Below are 17,675 nucleotides of genomic sequence, written 5' to 3'. Positions count from 1 at the left end.
GCGGGCATATCCCCAGTGGCGGGTGTGCAAGAGGCAGCTGATTGATGTTTCTCTCTCATTGATGTTTCTAACTCTCTATCCCTCTTCCTTCCTCTCTGTAAAAAATCAATAAAATATATTTTTTTAAAAAAAGAGTTAATGAATGAGTTGGCCAGGCTAGGTACATACTTATCCATAGGGTCAGCCTACACCAAGGACAAGAAATGCTTGAGGGAATGGTGTGATCCCCCAAAGAGAATGGGGGGCCATCCCGGAACACAGGGGACTGGATGACGCCCAACACAACTTCAGATCACTTTCTAAATCAAATTCCCAGGACTGGGACTTCAAAGGTTAGGAGTGTTTTAAGTTTCTTGATATGCACTTCAGCTCCCTTTAAAAATAATCTTTGTCCAATGCAGACCACATCATGCCCCTCCCCAGCTTAAACTGGTAACTCCCCATTCCACTGGGACTACTCTGGCCCCAAGGCCCGACATGACCCAGTCTCAGCCTGACTCCTCTGACCTCTCAGGATGCAACATGCTGGCTTTGGCTTCTGCCCTGGAGGGAGCCCACTCCCTCTCACCTCAGGATCCTCACCCTTCCCCTTCCCTCTCTGCCTAGCAGGCCTGAATGCAGGTCCTGCCTGCCCACGGCCTGCTCTTCCTTCTTCAGCCCTCAGCTCGAATGTGCCCGCAGGAGGCCTTCCTTGGCCACTGGAACAGCATTGCCCTCCTGGCTTCTCCAGAGAGCTGTGGGGATTACCCCCCCCGCCCTCCCCCCCATCAGCAGTTGGAGAGTTGGAGTGCGCATTTCCTCTCATCTCTCTTTGAAGCCATTTTCTTACAATGCAGCTCAAGAGATGGACTTTTTTTGGACCTTCAGTGCATGGGACCCAGAGAAGAAGCAATAGGCTATTTTCTAACAAGATACCATTCCCATGTGAACAAGAGCAGGCACAGGCCATTACAGCCAGGAGTGTCACAATAAGGCCCCAACAGGATTTTACTTTCTCAGCTCATTTAAGTAAAAAAGATTCCTTTTTGTTGCCACTGGACTCAAGGGACCTTTCTGAAAACGTTGCATTTAGTAATAATTGGGGACTAATCGGTTCAAGTATTTGGAATGTGGATGGGCATCATTTCTGGGCATCCTCACCCCAAATTATTACATTATTTTAGTACTCTGACTTGTAGAACCCTCTCCAATCCGTTAATTGTTAACAAAGTATGTATGTTTTTGTACATTAAATTTTAAATAATTTTTAATTTAATAAAGTCTTGCAAAAAGAGTTGATCTATATAAAAAGTATTTAATACAGAGAACATCAAAGCACCCTGCATCAGGTAAAGGTTCCTATGACATAGATTATACTAATCAAATCTCCCTTTACCTAAAATGAATTGTTTAAATACAAAATAATACACTTCACGTCCCCATCTTTTCCTGACAAATCTTCAGTATCACCTAGCGTGGGGATCACAGTTAATTCAGCAAAATAATGATTGTGTTCTTCCAAAGAAAACAGCAAATACAAAGTTTTCTAGTTTAAAAATAGCACCATTGAAGGAAGGGGATATGTCTTTTAAGTACAAAGTCCCTAAACAAGTGATTTAACAAAATTCATGCAAAATAAACTTTGGTTGATTTTTATAACTCTCCTGTGATCTGGAGTGGAAAACAGAAGAGAGTAGAAAGACAAAGCAAAACAGTAACTTTGAAGAATCAAAAGACCCACATGCATGCACGCACGCATGCATGCACACACACCCTGATAGAGTATGTTCCTTGTTTCCTGCCAGATGCATCACCAGTCGGGGACCTCAACCACAAAGGGTGTTTTCACGTCTATCTTGCCACTGTTGACGATGGAGCAGTCGGTGAGTGGGCGGTCGTGACCATCAGTTGCCTGAAGTTCTATGGAGTGGACCACTGTCTGGTGAGAGAAAAGCAGACACGAGGTTCATTTCTGACCAGCAAGTATGGCAATCAAAAGTGAAATCAATGCCAAGTCTAAAAGCCCAAGTGGGAAGTAAGTTTTTTTTTCCTATGATAACAAAACCATACAAGCTAACTATGGAAAACTTAGAATATTCAGGAAATTTATATATCCTATCTAATAAAGAGGGAATATGCTAATTGACCATCACACCCTCACAACGATGGTGGTGCCCACAGCCAATAAGGAAGGAATATGCTAATTGACTGCTACGCCCTCAAAAATGGTGGTGCCAAGTCCCCTCAGCCCCGCTGGGGCGGCAGGTGCACGGCATGGCCGGGCCTGCCCCCAGGCAGTCTGGCCGTTCACGCCTGCCTCTGGAGTTCCCCAGTTCCCTCAGCCCCCCAGCCCCCCAGGGCTGGCCCAAGGCGCAGGCAAGCCTCAGATGGCAGCTGCCCAGCCGCCCAAGGTTGGCCCAAGGCACAGGCAAGCTTCAGATGGTGGCTGCCCAGCCACCCAGGGCTGGCCCGAGGTGCAGGCAAGCCTCGGATGGCGGCTGCCCAGCCACCCAGGGCCGCCCGAGGCTCAGGTAACCAGGGCCGGCCGAGGCTTGCGCTGCCGGCAGTGGCAGCAGCAAAGGTGTGATGGGGGCATCGCCTTCCCCTGATCGCCGGGTCACCTCCCACCCCTGAGGGCTCCCGGACTGTGAGAGGGGGCAGGCCAGGCTGAGGGACCCTCCCTCCAGTGCATGAATTTTCATGCACCGGGCCTCTAGTTAAAGAATAAAACTGACCCACTGCCTTACTGATTAGAGAACATATTTATCTATTTCCTCATTTCTTTTTATTTGCATTTTATTTTCTGAAAAAAAATTAGATATTTTTGTAAACACCTATCTCTAATTAAAGATATTTCCACTCGTTATAACCCTAAGTAACAGTAACCGTGGAGTTTGAGTCCATTTCAACTCCATCTGTCATAGGTCCAGGCATCATCAAATGGGCCAGATTTAGAAGGAGAGCTTGTTTTGGGTTTTCCCATTTAAAAAAATGACCAAGTCGCCTGGCTGGTGTAGCTCAGTGGTTGAGCATCAACCCATTAATCAGGAGGGCAGATTCCATTTCTGGTCAGGGTACATGTCCAGGTTGCAGGTTGTGGGTTGTGGGCTCTGTCCCCAGTAGGGGGTGTGCAGGAGGCAGCCAATCAATGTTTCTCTTATCACTGATGTTTCTCTCTCTCTCCCTCTCTGAAATCAATAAAAATATTTTTTTAAAAAACAACACCTGACCCAAACCATTAACCCATAGTTGAGTCTAACACTAATGTAACCCCAATGCCACAGTGATGCACAGGCCCACATACCACCTCGTGTCACACTAAAGGAGGGAGGCCTGGCCAAGGACTGGGAAAGTCAGCTCCTGGTGTTTCCCACACACGGTTGAGACACAAGTAGCAACAGAGTGTCTGAGTGCTTTGGACATTGCAACCTCTGGCTGACTTAGATCGATTTAAGATAAAAGGCCAGCATTCTTCTAATAATATATATTTCTAAATAGACTGTGTGTGCGCATACATGTGTACCTAACACAGCGACTACACATCCAAATAACCTGTGGCACTTTTTTAAAGAATGCTTATTTAATGGTTAAAATGGAAATTCCCGTCTTATGTATATTTTGCCACAATTTAAAAATGCTCATTTGTGGGCCCACCTCTGGAGGTTCTGCTGTAGCTCTGAGGTGAGGTCTAGAGATCATCTGGGTCACTTTGTTAATACAACCCAGATGATCTTTGGAGAATCAAAGGATGGAATTCAGGAGATTCCCTCCATTTCCTGAAACTGTATAAAACATACACACACTTTCCCCCCCCCCCCCCCCCCCTGGAGAGAAAGTCTATGGTCTTCATTAGTTTTTCAAGGGTTTAAGCTCCAACATTTATAGGGAACTCATACAACCTAACAAAAGGAAGATGAACAATCCAATCAAAAAAATGGGCAAAGGACCTAAATAGACACTTTTCGAAAGAGGACATTCAGAAAGCCAAGAGACATATGAAAATATGCTCAAAGTCACTAATCATCTGAGAGATGCAAATCAAAATGACAATGAGGTACCATCTCACACCTGTCAGAATGGCTATCATCAACAAATCAACAAACGACAAGTGCTGGAGAGGATGTGGAGAAAAAGGAACTCTCATGCACTGCTGGTGGGAATGCAGACTGGTGCAGCCACTGTGGAAAACAGTATGGCGTTTCCTCAAAAAATTAAAAATGGAACTTCCATTTGACCCAGTAATCCCACTTCTAGGAACATATCCCAAGAAATTAGAAACACCAATTAGAAAGGAAATATGCTCCCCTATGTTCATGGCAGCACAATTTACAATAGCTAAGATTTGGAAACAGCCTAAATGCCCATCAGCAATGAATGGATTAGAAAACTGTGGTACATCTACACAATGGAATACTACACTGCTGTAAAAAAAAGAAGGAATTCTTACCATTTGTAACAGCATGGATGAAACTGGAGAGCATTTTGCTAAGTGAAATAAGCCAGTTAATGAAAGAAAAATACCACAAGATCTCACTCATTTATGGATAATAAAGAACATTATAAACTGATGAACAAAAATAGATACAGAGGCAGAGCAGCATCGAACAGACTATCAAACTACAGCGGGAAGGCAGGGAAGGGTTGCAGGATGGGGGGAGGTAAGAGATCAACCAAAGGACTTGTATGCATGCATATAAGCATAACCAATGGATGCAAGATACTGGGGAGGAGGGGAGGCTGGGGAAAGGTCAATGGGGGGGAAAAGGAGACATATGTAATACTCTTTGTAATACTTTAAGCAATAAAATAAAATTTTTTAAAAAGTTTATAACCCATAAAATATTAAGTACTTTCCCTCTAAGACCAGGCAGCAGGTCTCCTAGGAGGCATACCAACAGATAGAAGGAAATTGTTGTTTCAATTAGAGCAATAAGACATAAGACCTAGAAGACTGGAAGAAAAACCATGACCAGAAGAAGAGCACCCAAAACCTGTACTCTTCAGTTTTCTTACAGCTTAGCATGATGTTGCATTAAAAAATATTCATTGAATGGGTGAATAAATCAGTTTATATTTAAACTATTTAGAACCTTGTTAGGCTCAGTAGTCAAACACCCAAACTCCTTTAACACATGCATGCCCATGTTTAGCTCATTCAAAAGCGAAGTTCAATTGGAGATTTGAAGAGTAATGACATTCATTATCATTTAAGACTAGATTCTGGCCTGTGTGGCTCAGTTGGTTGAGCATTGTCCCATATACCAAAAGGTCACTAGTTCGATTCATGTAAGGGCACATGCCTAGGTTTCAGGCTCAATTCCTAGTAGGGGGCGTGCAGGAGGCAGCTGATGGATGTCTCTCTCTCACATCCATGTTTCTCTCTCTCTGTCTTTCCCTCTTCCTTTCTTTCTCTAAAAAGTCAATAAAAACATATTTTAAAAAGAAAAGACTATATTCTTTTCAGGGCAATTATGGCTCATGAGAACATAGGCATGTCCTTTATTGTGATGGGATGTGAAGTGACATGTTAAGGGATATGTATTTGCCCTATTCCCCTCTCATCCCACTTGCTAATGAGAATTCTATCTTTGACAGCTCGGGTTGGGCACTTCCTTTCCTTGTAAAGGAGCTTCTGAGTTGGCCAGCTCACTTCTGGCTTTCTGTTGGGTAGAATCAGAATAGCAGGTGGAAGTTGTGGAAGAATTGCAATGAGTGAGATTGGTTAATTTAGGTTTGGATGAGGGATGCAGAACAACTCACAGGAAAACAAAACAAAATGAAATATGGAAGAAGACAAGGAAGGTCCAGGGTTGGGTTGGCAGACCTTACAATAGCCGGGAGTTGAGAGAGCTGCTTTGGGCAGTTGTTAAGGAGAAGAAATATTGAAAGTAGAAAAGAATGAGGACTTTAAGAAGTGTTCCTATGGATTATGAATTGGACGCCTTTGATATTTTTTGAGTCAGCAGCATAAATTTGAATTCTCTTTAGTAATATTGAATGCTATACTGTGTGTCTCTAAAGGTGACTTGTGTCTGGACTGAACCACATGGGGCGCTAGGGTTTGTTTGTTTTTTTTAATTGTGGTAAGAAACACATAATGTAATATTTACCATCCTATCCTAAGAGTCAAGTTCGGTAGTGTTAAATACATTCACATTGTAGTGCAACTAATCTCCAGAACTCCTTCGTCTTGCAAAACTGAAACTGTATACCCATTGAACATTAACTCCCAATTTCCTCCTCCCCATGACCCCTGGCAACCACTATTCTCCTCTATGTTCCTATGTGTTTGACTTCTTTAGATACCACCTCATATAAGTAGATTCATACAGTCTCTTTATGACTGGCTTATTTCACTTAACATTCTCAAGTTTCATCCGTGTTGTAGCATGAGACAGGATTTCCTTCCTTTTTACGGCTGAACAATATTCCGTTGTATGCACACACAGGGCCCTAGTTTTTCCATTTATAACAGGTAGTGAGATATATTAACTTAAGTACTCAACTTCTCCATGTCAAGTCCTCAGCTTCTGCCCCAATGCTCCTAACAATGAAAATGCCATACCATTTATAATTTATTCACCTCTGAAAAGGCCAGTCAGCCTCTTATAGTAATGGATCTCTAACAAGCACCATTAAAATACTCACTGAAAATACTCATTATAAATATAAAGCTTTGAATGAGGAAAATAATATATCAAGTTACCATGCCATCGATGACTTTTCCAAATACCACATGTTTGCCGTCCAACCAGGAGGGCTTGGTCAAGGTGATGAAGAACTGAGAGCCATTGGTGTCAGGCCCGGCATTGGCCATGCTGACCCACCCAATGCCATAATGCTTCAGTTTGAAGTTCTCATCTGGAAATGTCTCACCGTAAATGCTTATACCTGGTGAGACAGAACAAGAAAGGGGAGATTCAACAGATGTTATACGAAAGTCAGTTCTTCAAAGGGAAACATGAGGTTTTAGTAGAATTGGTAAAGAGGACCCGATAAGAGTGGGAAATGGGGAGAAGATGGTAAAACATAAGGAGAAATGAAAGGGAGCATAAAAAAACTCCTTAAGGAAGCAGGGCACTGGGGACTGAAACCAACATACACAAACAAAAGCCTTACATTTGACACAGGAAGGCAGCATACCCTCTGGCGTCAAACCAAGGGCCAAACCCTGACCAACTAGTTCAGTGATTTCACCATAAAATGAGAAGTAATTGAAGGGCAATAGTAAAGCCAGATTGAAAGGTGGTTCAATCTCTGTCCTGAGGTCCAGGGTACCCTCTCCTGGGTCACTCCTACCTCAGCATCCAACCAGGGCACACTAAGCACTCAATACCCCTAGCTAATTCTCACAACAACCCATAGAATAGGTACTCCCAATCCTGGTTTGCAATGAGAAACCCAGGTTACAAAACTTGAAAACAGCAGAACAGAACTTGACCACCTGGCTTTCTGATTCTAAAGCAGGTGCTCTTTGCTGCCTCGGCACTGAGAGCAAGAGCAGCCAGCCTGGAAGTCATTAGGCACAATGACGTCAGGCTCATCAAAATACAGAGGGTGATGGCGATTGGGAACACCCAGTGATCCAACCTGAACAGAACGACCAAAGGCAGGCACATGGGCTGGAGTTCTAGCAAAGCAGCAGGTAGAGCAGAACACATTTTCCCCATAAAACGAAGGCACAGACCATGAGAAGTATGTGCTCCATCCTCCAACACCGTGAGTGCCTGTCATGCTCACCCTCTCCCCTTCTGCAGGGCTCCCTATCCATCCACTGCCAGCCCTAAAATCCCGGCTTAGTAAGGACCAGAAGTGGATATCAAAGGCAAGCTGGTTGATCAGTGACATATGAGGTGACCTGGCAGGAAAGCTCTGCCCACAGAGGATTTTAGGCTAAATTAAGTGATCCACCAGGTCCTGTCTCCCAAACTCAGAGAATTTTAACTCAACTCATGTATGTACACGCTTGCACCTGCACGCCGAGCGTGCACGCGAGCGCGCGCGCGCACACACACACACACACACACACACACACACACACACTGGGCAGGGAAGGCAGTGAGAAAGAAAAATATAGAAAAGGAGACACAGTAAAGCTCAGTCACCATTCCTGCTGGGCCCTTGGGGAGGATAGTGGGATGTCAGTACAGAAGGAGATGGTGCGGGGAGGGGCAGGGGGTTGCTGATCCTTGAGCTGCAGGCTTTTCCAGTGAGACCCAGCTCCACAGCAGCTGGGATCCCTTCCCTTCGTGTCCTCACCAACCCCATTTGCCCAAGTTACCTGCTCCATGCCACATCCCCGCAGCATGCTACATCCCCGCATTTTTGCAAGGGCTAAAGGTAATCTTCCTGAAGTGCCTGGCAAATCCAAGCATGTAATGGTAGGCATTTTGTTATAAATAAACCATTGCAATAAACGTACAATTAGCAATAGTGCTGGAAAATGGCCTAGGTTTCTTGAAAAAGTTAGCAGTTTAATATCCACCAAAACTGGCATTTGATAATTAAAAGTCTTATGTAAATTTAAATTCTGTGTCGTTGTATGTACCACGTGTATTCAGGAAAGGATCTCACTATTTTTCTGAAGGAAAATAGTCCAGGGAGCTGGGTAACTGGAATCCTCCATCAGAAACAATGGTCAGGGAGATTTGAAAGTCTATAAATTTAATTAGTTGTACTTCATAGAACTCTAACTTTATTTATAAAAATTATATTATAATTTTGACAACTCACCTATTAAGTTTTTATTATTTAAAAAGCTGACAATGAAATGAAATAATTAAGAGAAGGGGATAAATTCTGCCATCTAAATGCCAATCTCGTCCTTCTAAAATGATGCCCCCAGTCCTCCTCCCAACATCCAATTTGTAGCCAGCTGCTACCCCCATAAACACAGTGTTATATTCCGCCTTCCCTTCCTGTGGCAGACAGCTTTCTGTACTGCTACATACCAGTAGTCTAGCATTTTAAGAACTGCTAAACAGTCTACTAAATGGACATATTTCCGCCAAGGGAAGATAATGAATACCAAAGTAATACTATTTAAAATTAGAAGGCCTTGCTCATTCATCCCTACCAACATTTGGCCCCCAAAACTTTATCCTTCCTAAAGAATTCACTTGGTGGTCTTTATGACTTTGTTCCTTAAATCTTAGCACTCAATATACGGGGGGAATATACTGGCTTAACGTTAGGTTTCAGTTTGTTAAGTGGAAAAGGAAAAATACAAAAGACAATTTACCGCCAGTGCCATCCCCATTGGTGAAGTCTCCTCCTTGAATCATGAAATCTTTGATGACACGATGAAATTTGCTTCCTTTATATCCATATCCTTTCTAAAGAGATTATGTCAATTGAATATATAAGTAGATATAACCCATACTGAAAGATAAACCCCAGTGTTTATCTGAAAACAACAAAACGAGAAAATTATACAAAATACCTACAGAACTTGATTAGGCTTCTGCAATAATTCACTGTTAGAAATCATCATTAACTGATCAAATCAATAAATATAAGTAAACAAACAAGCCATGGAAGTAAAGTATTAATGGGAAGAACTAAAAAGAGAGCAATCTGCATTTTCATTTGATGACGGTTTCCCCTCGATTTCTAGAAGCCCAAGGACACCGAGGGCCTGAAGAATACAGATTTCATACAAAAATGAGGTAAAATATTGCAAGATGTCTCAGGTCCACCTGACCTACTAATTAAATCCTTTTCCCCCAGAAGACATCTTTATCTTGACTTAAGAGAAGGAAGATCCAATCTGTGCACAAAGGAAATAAGCTGAGACATACCTCCCCTGTGGCCAAAGCGACAAAATTGTCCACAGTCTTGGGCACGACTTTTCCAAAGAGGCCAATCACTATCCTGCCAACGTCTTTGTCTCCGATCCTCACATCAAAGAAAACCTGCGTGTGGTTGAAAGGCAGAGCAGAAGGTTATGTGGAAACGCCGTGTATACAAGGTAAGTGAAGATGAAAATCTGTGACTTGATCCACATCCGAAAGCCCTGCCCACCAGTGTTTTACGGAGGGGTCATGAAGGAGCATGATATACGTTCAAGGAACTCTATTTCCATGTTTTGGGTGTACTTTGCTCGCACATATTCATTCAACAAACATTTATTGAGCACACTGTAACAGCTAATAGCTCAATTTTGAAAATCAAATGTATTTTAATAAACACTGCCTTTATAGTTATTGAAAGTGTGTGTATACATTTTTGGGGACGCCCTAAATTAATACAAGGGCCAGACACTGTGGTAGGTACTGGGTTTCACGTTTGACTCAATCCTGTCAGAGTCGGCCAGTAAAGTCTTCAAGAATTCCACTTCCCCACACACCCAGACAAGCACTGCTGCTACTTCCTGTTTCCCAGTTTGTGGGTGAAGGTTAGAGTGGAAACTTTCTCTTCTGAAAGGTTTCTTCTCTCATCTTGGCAGAAGAAGAAAAATGGGTGAGGAGATGAACAGGCTAGCCATCCAGATTTAATTTTTGGAACGTCAAACAGTGCCACATTCCCAGTGAGTTCTCAATAGACACCTGCAGCCAAGGGGACTGCAGAAGATGATCCAATCGCACGGCAGTCCTCCCAAAGGCCGGCGGCTCACTCCCAAGCACAGTAAGGCACCAGGTCCCAGCCTCGCCCAAAGTACAGCAAAAGTTACACTCAGGTCCCAACAAAACCTTTTCCAAGCATGTCACAATCGCAGCTGGCGGGCCGCATGCCTCGTTTAGTGGCCCACTGGCCACAAGTTTGACATGCTTCAACATGTTACACAAGTAACGTGTTCTTTTACTGTCCCAACATTTTAGGACAGAAAAAAACACATATCCAGAGGTAAGTGTGAGTCGCTCTTTTTGCAGATAAACTTTAAAGGTTCTCTTGGACTTTAAAAAAAAAACAACTTTCATCTGAAAAGAAATTATATACATTTTGCTTCACAAATCACTGTGTGAAGATGATTCTGAGACAGAACACTTGAAAAGGCCATGGAGTCGAAGGGCATTCTATTAGCGAGTTTAGATTATAGGAACCAATTTAATGTTTGAATGGATGGGGAAAAAAGACATTCAAGAGATGGCTTTAAAAAATATAAGAAGGGTTGTCAAAGAAAAAGGATGCCTTATAGTTGAGAAAAATCACGAAGTAAAGACTGTCCACCTTCAGTTCAAGAGCTTCTGCCAATGCATCAGCTCGTCTGCCGTGAGTGATGTGATATTGAGTGTTCCATGTGGTGTTTTACAATGTTCACATGGCAAAGCAGCAAACACTGTGTTAGTATTTATCCAGTGTAACTGTAAGCATGCACAGAAGACCTTGAGCTGAGGCAATGATGTAGAGGAGAGCAATGCAGTGAGGCTGGGTTAACCCACACGTGAACCTGGTCCCACAGAGCTAGTCTCTCCAAAGGGATTTCCAAGCCAAGGAGTAAATTCTTTCAGGGGCTATAACAAAGTAGCACCGGGAAAAGAATCAGGCACATAATTTTAAAGAAATACTGTATATGGTACTAGAAAAGCCTGCCAGACTTTTAAAATAAAGCGGAGCAAATAAAGCCTGTGAATGTTTAGAAATCAAAGAAAATAAAATCTGGGGAGCCTGAGATGAGAAGTGCTTTTCATCCAGCATAACAGTAAAAATCTTATTGTCTTACACTCAGTTTTGCACACATACAGAGGATCCCCAAAAAATGTATATACACTGTAACAGCTAATAGCTCAATTTTGAAAATCAAATGTATTTTAATAAACACTGCCTTTATAGTTATTGAAAGTGTGTGTATACATTTTTGGGGACGCCCTAAATTAATACAATTTTTCTCCCAAACTGCAGTATCCTTTAACTTCATGAGTGATGGATAGCAAGAAAAATATAGCAGACACCCAGAACCACTCAGAAAACTCATCCTTGGAGAGAAACCAAGATGGCGGCATAGGTAAACACCTATACTGCTGCCTCGCACAACAATTTCAAAACTGCAACTGGAAGACAGAGCGGACATCGTCCAGAACCACCGGAAAGCTGGCTGAGTGGAAATTCTACAACTAGAAGGAAAGATAAAAGGACACTGAGACCCAGAGGAGCTGTGGAGGACAGAGGTGCGGAGACCCGCGCGCGCAGAAATGGCGGGCGGCTGAATACGCGGCTGGCTTACTCGTGGCGCTCGGAGAGGGTGGGCAGCAAGTGCGCGGCTAGCTTTCTCGTTCGGGAGGGAAACAAAACCTCCCGACTGCACTGAAATCCAGTTCCGGGTGAGACTTTGGGTACCCAAACTCATTCTGGGAGAAACTGGACTGTCTGGCAGCGGGCGAAACCCGAGAGCAGCCTTCTCTCAGAGGTGCGTGCAGCCATTGCCGCGGGACACTGAGACACAAGGGCCTCGTAGGGTGGGGCTGACGGGAAACCAAAGCTGTCTGCTCAGCCCTGAGATTCCGCCCCATCCAAGCTGAGCACAGAAGCACTCCCAGCGGAGACACAGCTGATCCTCACAGCCAATTGGCCTGGAGGTCAACTCCCCCCAGTGATATTAACAACAATCTAGGCTTAACTACAACAAGACTGCACACACAGTCCACAAAGGGGTGCACCAAGAGTGTCCACCTCAGGTAACTGGGGAGGCTGAGCCACTGGGCCCTGCTAGGACACCTAGCACACAAAGCCACTCCATCAACTCAGGGAAGCAGCCAAAATGCGGAGACAAAGAGGCAGGTCACAAATGAAGGAAATGGAGAAAAGTAAACGCCTGGATATAGAGTTCAAAACCATGGTTATAAGGTTTTTCAAGAATTTCCTAGAAAAGGCCGATAAATTTAACGAGATCCTCGAGGACATGAAAAAGGATCAACTAGAAATTAAGCATACACTGACTGAAATAAAAAATATTATACAGAGACCTAAAAGCAGACTAGAGGATTGCAAGAACCAAGTCAAAGATTTGGAATACAAAGAAGCAAAAAACACTCAACCGGAAAAGCAAAAAGAAAAAAGAATCCAAAAAGTTGAAGATAGTGTAAGAAGCCTCTGGGACAACTTCAAGCGTACCAACATCAGAATTATGGGGGTCCCAGAAGAAGAGAGAGAGCAAGATACTGAAAACCTATTTGAAGAAATAGTGACCGAAAACTTCCCCCACCTGGTGAAAGAAATAGACTTACAAGTCCAGGAAGCACACAGAACCCCAAACAAAAGGAATCCAAAGAGGACCACACCAAGACACATCATAATTAAAATGCCAAGAGCAAAAGACAAAGAGAGAATATTAAAAGCAGCAAGAGAAAAACAGTTAATTACCTACAAGGGAGCACCCATACGACTGTCAGCTGATTTCTCAACAGAAACTATGCAGGCCAGACGGGAATGGCAAGAAATATTCAAAGTGATGAATAGCAAGAAACTACAACCAAGATTACTCTACCCAGCAAAGTTATCATTCAGAATTGAAGGTCAGATAAAGAGCTTCACAGATAAGAAAAAGCTAAAGGAGTTCATCACCACCAAACCAGAATTATATGAAATGCTGAAAGGTATTCTTTAAGAAGAGGAAGAAGAAGAAAAAGATAGGATAAAAATTATGAACAACAAATACGTATCTATCAACAAGTGAATCTAAAAACCAAGGGAATAAAAAAACTGATGAACAGTATTAACTGGTGAATATAATAGAATCAGGGGCATAGAAAGGGTGCGGACTGACAATTCTCGGGGGAAAAGGGGAGTGGGGGGTGCGGGAAGAGACTGGACAAAAAGCGTACACCTATGGATGAGGACAGTGTGGGGGGAGGTAAGGGCAGAGGGTGAGGTAGGAACCTGGTGGAGGGGATCTATGGGGGGAAAAAAGAGGAACAATTGTAATAATCTGAACAATAAAAATTTATTAAAAAAAAGAAAACTCATCCTTAATATATAACATTCAGAGCAAAAAAGAAAAAAAAAAAAGAAAATATAGCAGAGTTCACCCAACTCTAATGGAAATGGAGCTTCCAAGCCCATAGAACAGAAAGCGCATATACCAGTAGCTTTAGTACAATGGGAAATAGAGTTTTATCAGAAGATGAATACAGATAAAATAGGGTTATAGGTGCTGATTGTCCGCGGGGACCAGGGCAGGCTTCCTGGAGTTGGAACTTGGATCCCATGTTGCACTTTAGGAGTGGGCATCTCAGTCACTTCTTGTTTCCCCTCGAAGCTGCCCTTGAAAGTGATTTGAAAATTATGGGGCACTGGAGGTGGGGAGAGGTGAGGGAAGAGTGAATAGGCACTCAGGTAGCCTGACCCAAACCCCTGTAGGGTTAATCCTCTCCCATCTCCACAGCAAAGTGAGCTGAGATGTCAAGGAAACCCAGCTCCACCACTAACTGGCTGCGAGCTCTTGGTCCTCATCTGTAAAACAGAGGATTCCCTTCAGGCCTGCGTTGCTGCAGGGGGATTAATAACACCAATAACTCTAACAACGGAGCTCTCCAATCAGGAACACATATCGGAGCTAATCACTTTACCTGCTCTCTCACATCCAGGATGCAAAACTTTCATGAGCAAATATTATTTCCATCTCCATTTTACAAAGGAGGAGCCAGAGCCTGAGACATCAGGTAACCTGCCCAAGATCAAGGTCACCCAGCCTTAGTCTCATGGCCACGCCACAAGGTAGAAAGTGCCAGCACGCTGTGAAGAGTACAGCTGGAAAGGGGGCGGCATTCCTTTCTACACTCTGGGTGCCTGGCTGCACAGAACCCAGGGCTCCGCTGGAAAACGCAGGCTGCAAGGGCCGCTTCAGTGGACTTGGAGGCCAATGAGCCAGAGCCCTCACCTGAGCTCTTGGGCTGGGCAGGAAGCTGAGGCAGTGGCCTGACAGCAGGATTCAGGGACAAGGTGAGTGCCATTAAAGGGCCTCGCAGGCGGACAGCACCACACCCCTCATTTACAGATTCCTGTTTTTCCAAGTCAGAGGCAAAGAAAAAGACTGCTAGGGAAAAGAAAACAGTGGAGCAGTGGCCAATTAATCTACTTTTCCACACTCAGAGAAGTCATGTTTACTGTCTCCATTTTCCAGTAGATCTTGTTGCTTTAAAAAGTTCACTGAAAATGTAATGAATTCAACAGAGTGGAACCTGAAGAAGACTTGCCTACATAATCCTAGAACACCTGGAAACTTCCTCAGTGACAGCATCTTACACCAGGGGCTGAGATGCTCCAAGCTCCCCTCCTGCAGCCACCGCTTCCTCCTCTCCTCTATCCCTCCTTCCTCTAGAGTTTCCCAACCCAGGCACCCCCAGAGGTGGTGACTGACTTGCTCTGGGGTAGGCTCTGCATTGGTAGGTTTAAAGCTTCCCAGGTGAAGCTTGCTCCCAAATATTGCAGGTGACACCCTCACACCAAGAAATTCTTCATTGTTTATCTGAAATTCACATCTAACTGGGCCTCCTGTATTTTATCTGGCAATCCTAATCCTTTTCCCCTTCCCCCCTATCTAAACTGTCAGCAAGTCTTGTGATACCTCCAGAATCTATATCAAGTCCCTCCTTGCTCCCCATTTCCCCCATTACCGCCCTAATCCAAGCCACCACCATCTGGACTCTGGCATGGAGCCCAGCTTGGCCTCCCAGTTCACTCTCCGGAGACTGAGCGACCACAGTAATTGTTCAAAAGTACATATGAGATCCTGTCAAACCTGTGCTTAAAACCCTTTGGCAGCTCTAACTGCACTTAGAATAAGACCTCAAATTATAAGACTAATTGCCTCAAAACCCACACTCCTAACTGTGACCTCTGAGGCCCTGCAGGATCTTGCTGCTGCTCAGCCCCAACCTCATCTGGAGCCACTCCCCCTCTCATCCCTGCCCTGAAGCCACGCTTCCCAGGCAATCCATTCCCTTAATGGGAGGATGGCTTTCCTGTCTGGAGGCCTTTGCACAGGCACTAAGTTTGCCTCCCTAAGTTTTTGCCAGGCTGGATTTCTTATCCTTCAGGTATTTTTAAATGTCACCCAATCTATATTGGCGTTTATTTCCTTCATCATTTCATAATTTCATCAGTTTTATGTTTATGGCCGTATCCTAAGAGACCCAAATATATTTGCAGACTGAAAGAGCCCCCATCCCCTTCTTCAGCTCTGTGGCCTGCACAAGCCACTTCCCAAAACTAGGTAAGCCCAAAAGATCAAGGAGCTGGGAGTAGAATTTGCACTGAGAACAATCAGGCTACGTTTATCTCAGGCAGCCACCCCCCACCCCCCACCCCACCCCCCCACCCCCGCCGCCCTTCCAAGGCCTTGTGGTTTTGTGGTTCACTCAGGGTACTTCAGATGTTGGGCTGAACTTCCCTCTTCCAGCCCCTTTGACACCCCCTCGCCCCCTCTCAGGTGGGGTCTACGGTAGATTTAAGGGTTCTACTAGTTCCACAGTACCATTTCCACGGTGGAACACGGGGCTGGTTGTTAAGACTGCTTGAGCGGCCCCTTCTTCCAGATTCCAAGAGACTACCGCCCCGAAGTTTTTCTAGCAGTAGTAATTAGCAAACAGCCAAAGCATCCCCTCCCTTCCCCTCCGTCCGTCTCTCCCTGCACCCTGCCATTATCTTCTAACCTTGGCTAACTATGCTGGAAAAAACCCTGAAGCCATGAGGGCAGTCCTTGGCAGGTTTGGCAGAGATTTTCCCCCCCTCCCGCCCCCCCCCCAAAAAAAAGAGACAGAAAGGCCGGCCTCACTTATACAAGTGCTGCCTATGCCTGCCAGCACCGTCCCAAGCCCAGGGGCTGCCCTCCAGCCGCGGGTCTACCAGCGCACCGCTCTCCCCCAGGGGAGGCCCAAGTTCCTAGATGAAGGAGGGCAGGCTCTCCCGAGCACGGTCTGTGACGCCGGCCCGGACACCACCCACCGCCGGCGCAGGGGCTGCAGCTGGGCTCTCCCTGCGGGGTGCCGTCCGCCGGCGGGCGCCCCTCGCCACCTCTGAGCTCGGAGCACGTCTCCCCCTCCCGTCCCCGTCCCTCCCGCACTCTTCCTGCTCCAGCTCCCAAGTCCCCGCCACGCCGAAGGAAGTGCACGAGAGGGCCCACCGGTTCCGGAAGTTTCTCCTAACCCCCGAGCTGGCCACCTCGGACCACCGACCTCGGAGGTTAAGGTCAAACAAACGGCGGCGGGGGCGGTCTAAGGCTCGGGCCATCGCCCCCCAAGTCATCCGGGAGAGTGACACCCCCCCTAACCCCCAGCACTTCCACCACCACGGCGCAGGCGATCCCCTCGCAGCAGCCTAGCGCAGCCTCCCATCCTCTGCCCACCCCCCCACACACCCCCAAACCCCCACTCCCACCCCCACCCCCCGGCTACCCGACACAGGGATCCCAGTCCCAAAGCTCCCCATCCCTCTGCCCGACAGGAGGGGAAGTGCGTCCTCCACTCGGTCACCTTGGCCGTCACCGTGGGGCCTCGCTTGCGGACCCCCGAGGACCCCGAGGCCCCCGCAGAAAGCACAAGCGCGCAAAGCCACAGGCAAAGCCCCAGAGGCGGCAGCAGCCGGGGACCTGAACCCATGGCGAACGGTGGCGGCGGCGGCGGCGGCAGCTCGGGCGCTTCTGCAGGCTCGGGGCCGGCGGCGGCGGGACTCCCGGCCGGCTGCGCTTGCGCGATCCCGGATAGAGGGGGTGGCGGGGGAGACGGGTCGGGATGGGGCGGTCCGGACAGCACCGGAACCCG

At 45.8% G+C, this 17,675-nt stretch overlaps 1 protein-coding gene across 1 annotated transcript; it reads right to left on the bottom strand.

Moving 5' to 3' along the window:
- Positions 1-1,240: 1,240 nt before the first annotated feature.
- On the bottom strand, positions 1,241-17,620 carry PPIC (peptidylprolyl isomerase C). Its single transcript, XM_079783969.1, has 5 exons — positions 17,388-17,620; positions 9,780-9,893; positions 9,221-9,314; positions 6,686-6,870; positions 1,241-1,918 (listed from the first exon to the last, which is right to left on the bottom strand). Exons 1-5 carry the CDS (start codon positions 17,511-17,513, stop codon positions 1,790-1,792), a joined length of 648 nt encoding a protein of 215 aa, XP_079640095.1. The 5' UTR covers positions 17,514-17,620; the 3' UTR covers positions 1,241-1,789.
- Between the last annotated feature and the right edge of the window lie 55 nt (positions 17,621-17,675).

The sequence above is a fragment of the Cnephaeus nilssonii genome, assembly GCF_951640355.1.
Source record: "Cnephaeus nilssonii genome assembly, chromosome: 2".
Classification (NCBI taxonomy): domain Eukaryota; kingdom Metazoa; phylum Chordata; class Mammalia; order Chiroptera; family Vespertilionidae; genus Cnephaeus; species Cnephaeus nilssonii.
Note: the sequence above shows the minus strand (reverse complement) of the source record. Positions and strands in the feature narration are given on the sequence as shown.